This window comes from Spinacia oleracea, chromosome 4, assembly GCF_020520425.1.
Source record: "Spinacia oleracea cultivar Varoflay chromosome 4, BTI_SOV_V1, whole genome shotgun sequence".
Lineage (NCBI taxonomy): Eukaryota > Viridiplantae > Streptophyta > Magnoliopsida > Caryophyllales > Amaranthaceae > Spinacia > Spinacia oleracea.
Window position 1 is genome coordinate 65123766 of NC_079490.1, and position 16308 is coordinate 65140073.

At 36.4% G+C, this 16308-nt stretch overlaps 2 protein-coding genes across 3 annotated transcripts; one reads left to right on the forward strand and one right to left on the reverse strand.

Moving 5' to 3' along the window:
- Positions 1–8090: 8090 nt before the first annotated feature.
- LOC110777516 (NDR1/HIN1-like protein 6) lies at positions 8091–10179 on the reverse strand. The gene has a single exon (XM_021982127.2). The coding sequence runs from the start codon at positions 9732–9734 to the stop codon at positions 9006–9008; it is 729 nt and encodes a 242-aa protein (XP_021837819.2). The 5' UTR covers positions 9735–10179; the 3' UTR covers positions 8091–9005.
- Positions 10180–11695: 1516 nt separating this feature from the next.
- LOC110777528 (DNA repair protein REV1-like) lies at positions 11696–15021 on the forward strand. 2 transcript variants are annotated; one of them, XM_021982141.2, is made up of 5 exons: positions 11696–11957; positions 12631–12731; positions 13298–13417; positions 13601–13693; positions 14758–15021. In XM_021982141.2, exons 2-5 carry the CDS (start codon positions 12663–12665, stop codon positions 14767–14769), a joined length of 294 nt encoding a protein of 97 aa, XP_021837833.1. In that variant the 5' UTR covers positions 11696–11957; positions 12631–12662; the 3' UTR covers positions 14770–15021. The 2 variants fall into 2 exon arrangements, with proteins under 2 accessions (XP_021837833.1, XP_021837827.1); XM_021982135.2 differs by having other exon boundaries at positions 13601–13674; positions 14758–15020.
- Positions 15022–16308: the final 1287 nt, after the last annotated feature.

The following is a 16308-nucleotide window of genomic DNA, read 5'->3' on the forward strand; positions in this document are numbered from 1 at the left end:
GCCCCTCCCAACTCGGTGTCACTCCCCCCTCCTTTCCTCCCTATGACTATACTATGATGGGAGGGAGTGACTACCGTGGTGATCCAATGTATCCCACTCCCCCACCGGTTGATCGGCCCGATGGTTGGCCCGAGGATTTCACCGGGTGGCCTAAGGATTATATTTGTGGTTAGGATGGGCCCCGAGGAGAGCCTCCCCAAGGAAACTACCCCCTTATGCCCGAGTATGCTTGGCCCCCATATACCGACGCTTCGGGTTCCGATGTGGACCCCACCTACAATTTCACCCCTTTTACGGACGAAGAGGCGCAAGCTCATCGTCTGAAAATGGATAAATATTGGAGGATTTATGATCTTGAGCATCGTGGGGAGGGTTCAAGCACCTCTTAGGGTTCCCTCCACTTCTCCCCATCTTATTGTGATGGTATGCTTTTATTTAGCTTAGGGGGAGATATGTGACGTGGGGTTTGCTATGAGGAGTTTTTGATGTTTTTTGGTGTGATCTTCTTGCCACTTCATGTGGTTGTATATATGATGATGAGTTTTTTCTTACTTTGAGTTTGTTTTGGCCATTTGGCCTTGTCTACTAACATTTTTCTTGATTGTTTTTTAGTGTTCTTCGTGGTTTGGTTTCGTTGATGTGGGTTCCCACTTTCCACCTATGCCTTGTTCGTCGATATTTTGGTGAGTTTGTTCGGTTTTTACCGGTTCTTTGCGGGACTTGCTCCCACGACATTTTAAGTAATATCCTTCTATCTCACATGCATTCTTTGGGACGGGCATATTGCATATGGGGCATTTGGTTGGATGGGTAGTTGTGCCCCTCCTTGTTTAGTTTTAGGCCTTGGGGACATTGCCTAATTCTAGCTTGGGGGGAGTTTTGTTGTGTAGTTGCCTATTTGTGATGCTCATGTCTTGGAAAACATACCATTATGTGCACTTGTATATGTTAGTTTCTTTGTTTTTAGTTTGATTTAGTTTGATTTTAGTTTCTTTTCTTTTCGTTTGTTTTGTTTGTTTATTTTTGTTTTCCTTTTTGGTGTGTTTTCTTATTTGCTTCCTTTTTCTTTCTTTTTCTTTCTTTTTTTTTTCCTTTTGTCAAGGCAAGTTTTTCTAGATTTTCTTAGGCAATATTCTTGATTTGGGCAAATAAAATTGGAACTTGTAGACTAGAATGCTTTTATTCCCAATTGGTAGATGTTTACACGGTTTTTAATGTCTTGGGTCGAATTTAGGATTTGGTGTTAAGGAAGTTGGTTAGAACTTTGGGTAGCATGCGTCTTGAACCCTTGGCTTGTGGTAAGATGGTGTCGATCTCTCTAGTGATTTGAAACCGGAGAGAGTGGTATTTGCTCCCATGTGAGGGTCATGTTCTAATTAGCCCAAACACACATACATATATATTGAGTGGCATGGATCCTTGGCATTGACTTTCTTACTTCCCGAATTTGACTATTTCCTTCTCGAGACCGCGACCGAACTACTTTAGGGGACGATAGAGGCATTTCTTTCGATGACTATTTTTCTTTTTAGTTTAGGACTTTATTTTCTTTTTTTTTTCTCGTATATTTTTATTTGCAATTGCCCCCTTGCTTGCCATTTGAGCCTTTCCCCTTCATTTCTTATGCGCACATTACAAGCTGATTAGCCTTTGTTTTATTTTCACCCTTAGAAGTGATAGTGAAGCTTTGTGTTATGATGCTTGATAGTTTTGAATGATTATGCATATTTGAGGAATGATGTTTATTGGTATGAATGGCAAAGTTTGGGAAATGTGTTGTATATAGTGAATAAGTGATGCAAGAGCAAAAAAAAAGAGAAATAAAGGTTTTGAAAAAAGCCAAAAATTGAGAAAAACAAGGCATGAGAAAAGATTCAATTGAAACACAAAAAAAGAGAAAATCAAATCAAGAAAAGTGCAAAAAGAGTTGTAGTTTAGAATTGTTGTTGAATAAGCTTGGGGGTACCCCAAATAAGTGGTACGAGTTTGTTTTTGGTTCAATATGCTTGAGTTGAGTCCTATCATTGCGCTTCACTTTAGGTATGAGCACCAAATTACCAAATTTGTTCCGCACCTTACCCCTAGTCTACGTTACACCCTAAAAAGTCCTCTTGCCCTTTAGAGTTGAGTCATTGTCGGTGGAGGGAGGATTTGGTCAAGTTTATGGAATGGGATTGTCATGCTAAGATGTTGGGTAGCCTATCTTATTTTCTCCGGCGCCTTCGCGGTGTCTCGAGACGCTACTCTCAAGGGTGGAAAAGATCTAGAGATTTGACGTGGTATGCTCGGTTGAAGGGGAATTGATTAGTGTTCACCCTTAGTTGTCTTTGCTTGGCACTTGAATCTTTCACTCGATTTATGACATTAGTTAGCGTGTACTCATTTATTTGATTGGTAATATTAGTGTTATTTTATACCCGTTCCATAATAAAGGCCCTATCTTGGATTTTTTAGTTTAATTTCTTTTCTTCTCTTTTCTTTTCTTCTTCTTTTCTTTCTTTCTTTTCTTGGTTTGTGTTTTTCATTTTAGTCTTGCCTTGATTAAATTTTCTAAATTTTGATTTTGGTAGGTTTTAAGAATTCGATTAGTTGCTCATTCTTTCCTAGTGGAGTTTATTTTGCTAGAGACTAGCAAACGCTTAGCTTGGGGGAGTTTGATGAGCGACATTAATGTCGCCCTTAGCTTAGGGTTTTATGTTAGTTTTTATGCTTTTTTATAGTTTTATAGCTTTTTGTGTGAATTTTATAAGTTTCGTTCCATCTTGTGCTTTATAGGTGATTATGATGAAAAGTGATGGAAAACAAGTAGAATCAAGCCAAAATAGGGCTTGTGTGATCGAGTGATGATTTGAGCGCCCGAACAGAGAAGTGCAAATGGCCATCAAGGATTATCCAGTTCTGTGCGGTCGAAACGCCAGATCAACGCCACAACCAAACAAAATTTATAGAACCGCTAGACTAACCAACTATATGAACTATAGTGGTAAGTATAGGGATCGTCCCAAAGAAACGATGGTTCTCGAGTTTAAATGTCAAGCTAAATCGAACAAGAAGTTTGATTTGAATTATAACTATGAAGCTAAACTAACAATTAAACTAGATTGAATCAAGGAAGGGGAACGTTAGGGAGTTGGGGATAGTCTAGGGAAATCGGGGGAAATGAACTACCATCTAATAATCATGAATGATGCAATGACATAGCACACAGGGGAATGAAACCAAATGACGTGCTCGCCACCTCTCGGATGGAGCACGCGAAGCAACCTAGCCTTAGAAGAGCTTTCGCCTAGTCCTAAGCTAGATAAGCTTGCATATAATAGGAACAATCATTCACTTGCATGAATTAGGCTCACAATGGCTTGCCAAACCTAAATCATACATTCGAATCTAATTCAATCAACTAGCATTTGCAACTACTACTCAATTGATCATGAAAAATCCTAGAACTAAATCAATTTAGGATTTTTTGGTATTTACTACCTTAAAAATACACCATTTTTGTATTTACTACCTTATGAAAAATTTATTTTAAATTACTACCTTAAAGTTCCATTTTTTTTGTATTCACTACCATTTTACAGTTTTCTCATTTTAAAATTCAGATATCTCTTTCGTTTCTTAATCATTTTAAGTGATTCAAAGCTCATTCTTCTCATTTATGTGTAAGGATTCCATAGGGATCCGACTTTTTAACATTTCATAAAAGTTTAAACAAATTAAATATTATTTGTAAAATTTTAAAATATTTATGAATTATCAAACGAATTTCTTTGAAATGACGTTCTCAATGAAATCCCTATAGAAAAAGGAAAATAATGAACTTTGAATCACTTTAAACGATTAAGAAACGAAAGAGATATCTTAATTTTAAAATGAGAAAAATGTAAAGTGGTAGTAAGTAAAAAAAAATTGGAAGTTTAAGGTAGTAATTTAAAATAAAAATTTCATAAGGTAGTAAATACAAAAGTGGTGTATTTTAAAGGTAGTAAATACCGAAATATCCATCAATTTAATCACATCAATCATTCATCAATCAAATCATCAAGTTCCCCTAATTAGGCCCCTAGATTCCCTCCTTTCCCTAACCTAATTCTACTCACTAATCATACTAGAAATCAAGAAATCCATTAATTCTAGACTAGCAAGCATGGAATTGAAAGATTAGAAAGAGAGAATAAAAGGCTAGAACAATCAATTGAACAATCAATAAGAGAATTAAGGTTCAAAGTAACTAAAGTAAAATCAAGAAGAATTCAAGAATTGAAGGAATTAAAGAACTATCAACAATCATAACAAAAGCAAGAACTAAGAAATTGAATTGAATTGCACAAAATTAGAAGAAGAGTTTAGAGAATTACAACTTTGATGCTTCAATGGAGGAGAGTTTCTCTCTCTAGAAATGCTGAAAAACTAACTTTTAGAATCTAATAATGTCAACTAAAATTCTACACTTAACAAAATAAACGAAAAATCTATTTATAAGTTTCCCCAAATAGAAACCGAAATTCGAATAAGAGCAGCCCGCGCAGCCATTCGGTCGCACGGACCCTCTGTGCGACCGAACGTAAAAGATCCATTCGAGCAAACACTGAGACCTATGCGAGCGAAGGCAGCGAAGAACACTTCCTTCGTCATGTGCGACCGAACGAGGAACCCTGTTCGGTGGAATGGGGTTTCTTTGGCTCATATCTCCTCTGCAGTATGATTCGCTCGAACAGAAGGGCTTGTGTGGGCGCACAACTCTTGTGCGGTCGAGTAGAAAACCTTGTGTGGTCGCATCCCAAACTTGAGACATTCTGCCTCCAAAAATCAATTCTGTGCGACCGAACAACAGAGCACGTTCGATCGCACAATGCCTGTGCTGTCGAACATAAAGACAGTGCGGTCGCTTTCCAAATTTGAGACATTCTGCCTCAAAAAATCCATTCTGTGCGACCGAACAACAGAGCACGTTCGATCGCACAGAACTGGATATTCCTTGATGCCTATTTGCACTCCTCTGTTCGGGCGCACAAATCATCACTCGATCGCACAAGCCCTGTTTTGGCTTGATTCTACTTGTTTTCCATCACTTTTCATCATAATCACCTATAAAGCACAAGATGGAACGAAACTTATAAAATTCACCCAAAAATCTATAAAAAAAATATAAAAAAGCATAAAAACTAACATAAAATCCTAAGCTAAGAGCGACATAAATGTCACTCATCAACAGCCCGCTCTTTCGAGCTGTTAATAAAGAACACTTAACCTTTAATGATCACAATTAACCTTTAACATGCAGCGGAAAAATAATAACCTTAATCTTAATTAAGCTCGATCCTGGACCTGTGGGTAATGGGCCCACAAAATAACCTTAAATAACTCAAATAAATAATCCTTGAATAAATATTAAACCTTTCACCTCACAATTAAACTTACAACAATTCATATACTAAATGAATACAACCTTAATATATAACATATAATTTGAATCCTTTAAATACAAATCAAGCTCCATTTGAATCCCATTTGAACTTCAACACAACCTGCTTACAAAGCGAAGACATAGAAAAACAAAAATTTTAAAATGAGTTGAAAACTCGTAACCTTTACTTCAGCCCGTAAAAACGTTTTATTTCCGAAACCATTTGATCAAAAGAGTTTTCGAAACACAACTTGGCAATTGTTCGGAAATAGACTTTTGTTGTATTTGAAAACGTATAGCTAGCATTGATCATTCCCTTCACAAATCAGTGGCAAGGACAGGCTTTGGACACAAACGTAACTTATCATAGAACACAAAATATCACACAAAATCGACCCTTCCGGTCTTAGCTTTAATTTCTGTATCTTTCCTCCGCCTGTAATCTTGCTCACTTTTCCATATCCGTTCATAATCCAATGCCAAAAAAACAAATAAGAATCATATTTTTAGTTTACAATATAATTTCAAAATCTATTTCAACACACAAATTATTTCCGAACAATTCCACAAACAATTTCACAATATCAATCAAATTAAAAAATCATCCAACATAAATACAATTCATGATATTCATGGCCTTGGATATATGATCATATATCAAACAGATTAAAACAGACACAAGGGCACAAGTAATTTTGTTAAACATAAAGTTACCTCAATTGATAGTCTTTTTTTCATACTCCTTAACTGAAATCCAACAATCATACACCAACTTTCATAATACAAGATCTTCATATATACATAACTCCAGGATCATTCTTCAAATAATATTTCAAAAACTCACATTCATAAATCAACCCAACTTGTTTAAGCTTAACCCAAACCCGAAAAGGCAAAAGGAATAAGGCAACAACAACAACAAATTTCTTCGAAGCATAATTCCTAGCATACAATTCCAAATTGAGTAATATTTGAGCCTAAATTCATCAGGTTGAAGAGATCTACACTTCTTTTTCAGAGAACGAAAGCTCAAAATGATCATAAGGTTTTTGAAATAATAGAAATAGGAGCTGGTGCTGACATTACAACAACAGCAGCAATAGTTAGTTTCGGAGGCTAATCTGATTATCTTTTCAAGGGCTACAACTTTTAAGAAGGAATTATGGCCAAAATGTGAACTTAAGGTGTACGAATTTGTGGAACAGAGGTGGGGGGTTTTTTCTTCTATTTAATCAACTTAGTTGTTTTTGATTGAAATGTAGAGAGGTATTGAAAGATGATAATGATGATCATGATGCATGAATTATGACAGCAAGGCAAATAAATAATATCTTGGCTCTTCTTGAAGATGACACGAATCAAAGGAATGAAAGGTAGCCTAACTCCTCTTAGAATCACAAGGGCAATTTAGATATTTGATATCAAGGCTCATAAATCAGAATTTTCACACTAATTAATCAAAATTGAAAAATTGTATCTTAACAATAGGCATATTCTCAAAACAAATTTTAAGGAAAATTAAGAGCATAATTAAATTAAAAATAACAATAGTTTATACTTAATTACGGACTTCGTAAATTTGGGCTATTACAGGGTAGACACTTTTAAAAGAAATCAAAACTATAATTTTTTTTAAAAAAAAAAGATACAATGAAAATTATAATTTACGGAGTACTAATTACATTGTTAACATAAAATTTACCAATTTCACCGTTCACTCATATTTTATAAATTGTAAGATTTAAAAATTATACAAGATGAATGTATACAGAGTACTCCGTGTTATATAAGCAAATAACAACAAAGCTTTAAAAATATACGAAGTAGAAATTAAAAATCAGATGAGAATATGGCGTGTCATCCCCAAAAAAAGAAAAAAAAACAGAAATTTTAAATACTTGTCAAACTAAAAATAAGGTTTATATATTTAATTTACTACATTGAAACATAAAGACAAGATGCTAGAATGGTTAGCAAGGGAATCTTGTTATGCTATTGCCCCTTTGGTCATGGATTTGACTCCTACATTGAACAAATTTTTGTTTTTCTTTTTTTTTTTTTAAACTCAGCCTATTAAAATGATTTTTCAATTAAAAAATAGGGTAGACATTTGTCTACTCATTTTACACTATGCATCTGCCTCTGTCTCCAGCCAACAAGAGATTTTGCAAGTCAACGTTAGTCTCAACTCCAAGTCCATTAACTATATAAACAACATCTTGACGGCTACTATAATACCTTGTATTTATGAAGTAATTATAAATATATTTTATTTTATTTATTAACCATTTTAGGATTTTGTGAATTTAAATCGCATTTGAAAAAGCTATTTAAATGTATTTAACTAATTAAAAGTATTTATTATTTTAATTAATTATAAAGCATACTAAGTTATCAAGTTGAGAAGTTATTTGGATTTTGAAATTAGAATTCAAGAAGCATAACTCAAAGCCCAATCCAAAAGCCCAACTCAAACTGTAGGAATTTCCAAGAAGCTTTCTTGATCTTATCCAGAAGGACACCTCATTAGGATTAAGGAAACTCAACCTTAGTTAATTGAAGTTTCTAGGAAGCTTCCTCAACCTCAATTCTTAAGATTTCTCACACTATAAATACCCTTGGAAATCCCTCATTTTTCATCACATTTGAAGAGGTCCTTCTCTCTCTGCAATTTTATTTCTTCTCTCCTAAGTTTCCTCAATGTTTCTCTCTTTCTTTCTTCTTTCTATTTCTTCTTCGGTGCGTGCTACATAGCGAGCTGCTTGCCTCGCGTGCCCCGCTCTAGTCGTGGGCACTGCTGCTGCCCATCTCCCCGCGCACGACCCTCGCCCGTGCCCAGCGGGATTTTTGAAAATTTTAGGCGTTGTGAAAATATTTGATAAACGGGCTATGAAATAACCTATGTAGGACACGTGTTTACTTTGTACTATATGCAAATCCTTTTATTTATCGCTTTACATTGTAGATCATTTTGTTGTTACTTTGTTTTTATTCACTAGCAAGATGAAATGAGTTCTTTTCACTACGTTTTGAGTTGTGTTTTGTGCAGATTTAAAGTCTAGAAGTACATTTTGAGGAAAGGAAAAACGAGCCATAGAAGCCTTTCTTTCCCGAGGGCCGACGGGGGAGGCCGCCTGATCGGACGAGAACATCACAGAAAACTCATCTGTAAAATCGCCCGACCGTGCCCGAGTCCAAGACCACTTCAACTGGATAATTCCCCGATCTGTCCAGGAATGAAATTTCAAAATATGACAGTATATTGAAAAAAGATTGATTAGTAAAAAGTAATCATAATCCCATACCATGAACAATATGTTGTATACTTTTTTTTCTCTAATCAAATCGTTGAGTATTACGGTTTTGGGCAATGGGCATAAAATCCTTGAAAAGTTTGTACACAAAAATGTGTACATTTATCCAATGATTTGTTATAAAAATAAGTTTATCAATATATCTCTGATTTGGACAAGATGTTTACTATAAAGTATAAACCTAAAATTCTCCGAAACAAAAGAAAAATATTATCCGCATATCTATATATACACATGGAGTAGTATCCAACCTAGACTATCGGCTTACAGTATGGGGAAAATGATCATAATCCGAAATCAAATGAATAAGTGGTAGATAAAATTTTGGGTTTCTTGTGTGGCTTTAAATCATCAACAGTCATATGACAAATTACATAAATATTAAATTGTCGCATTGGAATATTATCCAAAACAAGAGTTACAGGGACTTTGACCTCAACAATCAATGGAATTCGACCCTGATGTACATCACCAGTAAGGGTGTTATGAAGGTGAGACCCAAACATGGTTGTCCCTGTCAATAGGATATTGATAATTGTGACGTTCTCGTGTGGTTGGTAGAAAGAAGGAAGCTTACCGCTGCATAAGATGGAGCCCTCAAAAGAGACAACTATTGTACTATTTTTCCCGTAATTGAAACCAATTTTGGTGTTGGGATTTTCTGCTTTAATGGTTATATGAAAATCTGTAACAATACTCAGGTCAGGCTGCATGTTGAAGTTTGTAACAGTTAAGTCTTCTATTTTGTATATAGGGATCATTGGCCTGTAAAATGTGTAGGTCAAAACAACGCCGACTATCAAGATACAAATGAACAGGAAGAGAAGACAAGCGATGCAGCAAATGAACCTAACACAGCAATGGCACCCTGAACGCCGGGACTGATATTGAGGGATAGCATGTCCATAGGGATAAGGTTGTGGTGTGTAATAGGAAGGTGGTGGTCGTGTACGATATTGGTTTTCCAGCATTAAGTAGTTTGGTGGTGGTGATGGCTGTTGCCCAGAATACATCTACGGGAAGGCAAATTAATTAGGCTCAATGCGATTATTGTTTTCCTATGGTATTAAACTTAACCATTAACAAAGATGATAAAAAGGAGAGGTCATTCGAATTTTGATCCAGATGTTTAGGCAATCTGGATGTCTGTTATTTTTGAGGAGGTAAAATGAGTAAAAGGCCGGCATTATTATTTATTTGTTTTAAGGTTACATGTAGCGCTCCTAAATATCCGCAACTATTATATAGGAGTGATTTTCTAAGCATGTCTCTATAAATAGTATAGGTTTATGAATCAATTATGTTTATTTGCTTACAAATGCAACATTGCTGGTGTGTTAGCATATCAGATGTAGTAATTGTATTGTACAATATATGATGGTATCTTGGCTTGACAAATTACGGTTGTACTTATTTTGACAATTTGTGAACCATATACGGAGTAGAATTGAAGAATTGTTAAGAATCAATTCCTCTTACTTTTTGTATTTCTTGTTCAGTAGTGTTTATATACAAGCTATTTTATACAAACTACACAACCTAGGCCCAAGGCTGCTATATGGGCCGAATAGCTCAACTGATATGAACACACTAATAGCTAATATATTTAACACCCCCCCTCAAGTAGGAGCATGCACATCATAAATGCCCAACTTGTCGAGCAAGTAGTAAAACTGTCGTTTGCCCAATGCCTTAGTGAAGATGTCTACAAGTTGTTCGTCCGTCCGCACAGGAGAGGTACTAATAGTACCATCCTGGATCGCGTCCCGTACATAATGGCAATCAACCTCAATATGTTTAGTACGCTCATAAAACACTGGATTCTGCGCTATGTGCATGCAATGCCGACTGACTATCACAAAATAAGCTCATAGCACGAGGATGAGCCACCCCCAAACAACCTAGAAGCGCCTTAAGCAATTTGAGCTCGGCGGTGACCGCCGCCATTGAACGGTATTCAGCCTCCGCCGAAGATCTAGACACCGTGTGTTGCTTCTTCTTTTTCCAAGAAACAGGTGAGCCACCCAAAAAGATCAACCATCCAGTAATTGATCGTCGTGTCAACGGACAGCTGGCTCAACCAGAGTCACACCAACCTGCTAGTTTTAGATCACAATCCGCCCAAAGAAGTATTTCTTGACCCGGACAACCCTTAAGGTACCGAACAATGCGAATGGCAGCATCCCAGTGCTCCTACCGAGGATGTTGCATGAATTGGGACAATTGTGTACGGCATAGGCCAAGTCTGGTCTCGTAAAAGACAAGTAAATTAGGTGACCAACGAGGCGACGATACATCTCGGGATAATCAATGGCAGCCCCACTAGCCAACGCTAGTGTGTGATTCTGTTCGATGGGGAAATCCGCCGGCCGTGCACCAAGTAAGCCGGCCTCTGCAATAATATCAAGGGCGTATTTTCGCTGACAAAGAAAAATTCCCTCGGGGCTCCGAGCAACCTCAATACCAAGAAAAATATTTTAGAACACCAAGATCCTTCATATGAAAGCACTCACCCAAATACTTTTTAAAATCAGCAATAGCAGAAGAGTCGTTGCCGAAAATAATAAGATCATCCACGTAGATTAGAACACTTAGTTGTACGTGTCCCTGAGTCAACGTAAACAAGGAGTAGTCGGAATAGGACTGAGTGAAGCCGTACTTTTTCAACGAAGCGGCCACTACTAGAAAAAAGGCTTATACAACGCTATTTTATGCAACGGTTTTACTTGCGTTGCTATATCATAGCTATTGCAACAGTTAAATAATTATACATTTGAGTAGACTTTGAGTTTGAAAAAGTGTTGCCATAGAAAAATTATGGCGACAGTTGTATATTTTAATTATTCTATTGCAACAGTTTTTACATTTTGTATTTTGTTCATAAGTTATGGCAACGGTTTTGGTGAAATACGAAGTATGTTAAAATTAAAATTAATTAATTAATTAATTTACTAAGATTTTCAATAGACCACATTTCTTTTGGTTTCCTGTTTTTCTCCCCCGAAACCCTTAATTCCTTAAACACTTTCTTACAGTTCTACCTCTCTTCGTGCGGTTTCTTCCTCTTTGGCGTTCTCCTTCATCCTTTTCATCATCATTCGATCTTTCGAGATTTGCGTTTCGGAATTGTTGATTGGGTCTTTGAATTGGAGATAAGAGAAATTGGTGAATGGGTCTTTCAATTGGAGATGAGAGAATTTGGTGAATCGTGTTTCTGAATTGGCGAGAAGAACAAGGTTATTTGTATATTTCTCTTTGAATTTCCTCATAAAATTAAGAACATAGGCTGTTTAAATTATTATCGATTAAAATTGGATTATTTTTTGTGTGGTTTTATGGCTAATTATGGTTTCTTAGTTAGGGAAATTCGTATGATTTTTTTCTCAGGTTTCTTTGACGCGTGTACGATTTAATTACAGAACTCTTTGTTGATTTCACAATATCAATCAATTTTGGGGATCGATCAATGGGTTGTTTTGGGTGAATTTTGGTAGAATTGTGTGAACGATTATATTAAACTGATTGATATTGATTATTATCAGTTTTGATAGTTGATGGTGCTTGAAATCAATGAAGTTATCCCGAATGTATGCATCTTTTGAATTCTTATAATGTTTTCTCTCCTATTTTGTTCTGCAATTCCTTTTTCTTCCTCTAAAACACAAGTTGAATACTTGCCCATTATAAACTTTATGTAATTAGTTTTTTGTAGTTGTTTGTACAGGTCCCTGTGATGTTTTGTTTTCTGGTTGTTAGTTTCTGGTCCTTCCTAGAAGGTTGGAAACACAACTTGAACTTAGGTTGTAAAAATGGTGTTTGGGTTTTAAATGTAGTTGCTACAGCTTCATTTGAATATAGACAGGAAGGGCATAGATTAAAGTTCTTTTGGACTGATCTTTAAAACTACAGGTTGCACAGCTAGTGCAGGGATTGCTGCAAATATGCTTATGGCTCGTCTTGCAACCAGAACTGCTAAACCAGATGGTCAATGCTACATTTCTCCGGAGAAGGTATTCCTAAGCGTTTCATGTAAAAGTTTTTTTGTAAAAGAAACTCAATAAATTTGCATGACTGCATGACTGGGGCTGTTAATGAGCTTGTGCAAAGCTCAACTCGATCTTGCTTAGTCAAGATTGCTTGATTATGATGCATGAAAGATTTACATTTCTGCTTGCACAAAGTTGTAATTACCTTATTCTAGCTAATTTGAGGAATAATTTTAGAGGTAGTAATCTAATCCAAAGAACTGAGCTGCAGCCCAGGCGAGATTCATTCAGCTTTGGCTTTACGTAATCTATGGTTTAGGGATTTCTAAATTGGCTCGGGTTTTCCTTTGCTGTCTTTTTTCTTTCTTCTACCAGAGCAATTACTATTTCAATAAACTTTCTGTCTCTAGACGGATGATTTAGAAAATCTTGGGCTTTATTTGATTGTATCTTAACGGGTTGAGAGCTCGCGTGGTTTTCTCTTTGCTGTCTTGCACACAAATCTTATTAAGTTCTTTTCTCTGTGTGTCTCTTGGAGCCATTGCTCCCTTAAAATTGATTTTCTGTCTCTGAAATTATCACTCTTACAGGTCGATGAATATATGTTACAACTCTATATAAAGACACTTCCAAGTATTGGACATGTGTTGGAGCAAAAGTTGAAAAAGAAAGGAGTTCAGACTTGCGGCCATCTGCGAATGTTTCCCAAGGTCTAATATTTAGTGAGAACCATCATTGCAAACTTTGTGTATGATGTTGTCTGATTGGAATATTGGTTGATTAGTTCTTTTTATCTGCCTCTTTGTTCCTCCTGGATGTAAGATTATGAAGTCTTACCAAGGAGTTTTCTCTTACAAAATTTCTCAACAAGGTTTTATGTATTGAAACTGCAGGAGGCTTTACAGAGGGACCTCAGAACAAAGACCGGTGAAATGTTGTGGAATTACTCCAGAGGTGTTGATAACCGGTTAGTTGGAGTCATTCAGGTTTGGCATAATATATGACACTTGTCTGTTGCGCCTCTTTGGTTTACTTAAAATTTTATATGGTGGTTGCTTATGAGGAATTGAGAGGTTACTTGTGATGGAGTTACATCTTGCAGCAAGACTAGCTACGGAAAAACTTTAGTGGTTCACATATTCCTTATTCGTTCTTTCGTATCTTTAGTGGTTCACAATTGTATGTATGGACACACCAGTTTAGTGAAACTGCATTCCAAAGTTTAACTTCCCACGCTTATTCCACCTGGTTGTCCCCCAAACATACGAAAGTAGCTTCTCTTTATATTGTTTTCTGATACAAATTGTTGGTTTGTTTGATTTTTTGGATAATGCGTCACGTGAAGCAGTATAAATGACTTTAGTGTTACATTGTTGTTGTCAACATGTCAATTTTTCCTAGTCAAGAAAATAACCTAATTCATTTTGGAGTTGTTTGTTCTGGTTGTGAGCCTGCAACAATTTTGCTGGTTCTGTTGGAGTTGTTTGTTCTAGTTTTGAGTCTGCATTGTGTTTCTAGTTAGAAGATTCTGACCTACTAGTAGTTGTTCAGTTCGGCAAGGGTGGCTAGTAGTTGTTCAGTTTCGCAAGTGTGGATATTCAGCTCCAGATAAAAGATTCCGATCTGCTAGTAGCTTTTTAGATTTTAATGTGCAGGTTGTTGTTAAATTCTGTAAGGCTCTGATCTGCCGGAATGGTTTGTTCTCGTTGTCAGTCTGGTAAAATCATGCGAGAAGTCGTGCTGCTCGTTTTGGTCTCTTCATGTGCAACTTTGATGTGGTTTTAAGCTACTGTTTTGCAGGACTGCGACAAATTTTTTGCTCCCTTGAATTAATTTGGTTTTTTCAGGCGCGAGGGGGGGTGGGGTGGTTGGTCGTGGTGGTTAGGTTTCTGCCCTTCATGTGCAGTTATGTTTCTCGTTTGTGTTTCTTCCCTTGCAGCTGTGTTGTATGATTTTCAGCTGTTGTTTTGCATAATTGATCAAATTATTTAACTTTAATTTCACACATTAATTTTCCTATTATATTGACTATTATTGTTTTTGTTTACAGGATGGTAGATAGGAGAATGGTAGATAAAAGGATGGCAGGAAGGGCATAGATTGAAGTTCTTTTGGACTGATTTTGGACAAATAAATTAAATACTAGATTTTTGTTATTATAATGATTGTTATGGATATTTTATTTTAATAATAAGTAATACTTAATTTGAAATAATTTTTTTTGTTTGTAATAGTTGGATGTTTTGGTGTAATATTTTCATTTTAACGAGCTACTAAATAAACGCGTATGAAACTCTTAATTGCTATAAGCTCACATTAAAGTGCCATAATAGTTGTATCAAGAAATGTTGCTATAGACTCCACATAAAAATGTTGCAATAATGTAGCAAAAAACGTTGATATAGACTCATGAAAAGTGTCGCCATAACTGTATCAAGAAACGTCACTATAGACTCATGTAAAAGTGTTGCAATAGCGGTATCAAGATGTTACTACAGACTATAAAAGTGTTGCAACATTAGAGCAACAAACGTTGTTATAGACTGCTGATAGCGTTGCTTTAGATAATAAAATTGTTAGCCTAAACACTAAAACTGTTGCTTGAAATCCTAAATAATTGTTACTAAAACTTCAAAATTTTCGCCTTAGATATAATAAAACTGTTGCCAAAGGTTAAAAATCGTTTCCTAAGAAAAGCGTTACTAATGACTACTATGGCAACAGTTTTATAAAGTTGTTGCCTAAGGAATCATAACTGTTGCCATAGAGTTATAGCAGCGCCACCTATTGGCAACGCCATATAAACTGTTCCTATAGGTCTATGGCAACATTTAATGGATCTTTGCCAACACATTTAGGCCGTTGCTATAGCCCTATTTTGTAGTAGTGGGCCAACTTTGCAAACCAACACCTTAGCGCTTGTCTGAGCCCATATAACGACTTCTTGAGACGACAAACCATGCCCGGTTGATCAGTATGAAATACGGGAGGAGGATTCATATATATTTCTTCATCTAAATCCCCGTGAAGGAACGCATTATGGACATCCATTTGATGTAGTTCCCAATTTTTCGCCGCCGCAATGGCTAAGAAGGCCCGAACCGTGACCATCTTTGCGACTGGAGCAAATGTCTCGTAGTAATCAATCCCCTCCACCTGATGGTTGCAAAAAATAACGAGCCTAGCTTTCAGTCGCTCAATTTGACTGTTTGATTTGAACCTTATTTTGTAGATCCATTTACAGCCTAACGCCTTCTTCTCGGGAGGCAACTCCGCCATGACACATGTCTCATTGTCTTCCAATGCACCTATTTCTTTTTGCATTGCCTCTCGCCAACCGGGATCCTTCGTTGCCTCATTAAAAGTACGTGGCTCAAGGCCTGCAAGAATTGCTGCTAGAAATATACGGTGTCGAATAGAAAATTTATCACAATTCACAAAGTGTTTTATATGATAGGGAGTACCCGAGGAGCTAGGAGCAGACAATGAACTGAGAGATGGACTCACTTCCGGAACAGTATGTGCAACATAGTCTTTAAACCAACCCGGTGGATGTCTTTCCTGTCGACCACGCCCCAAATGTAGAGGGTTAAACCCATTG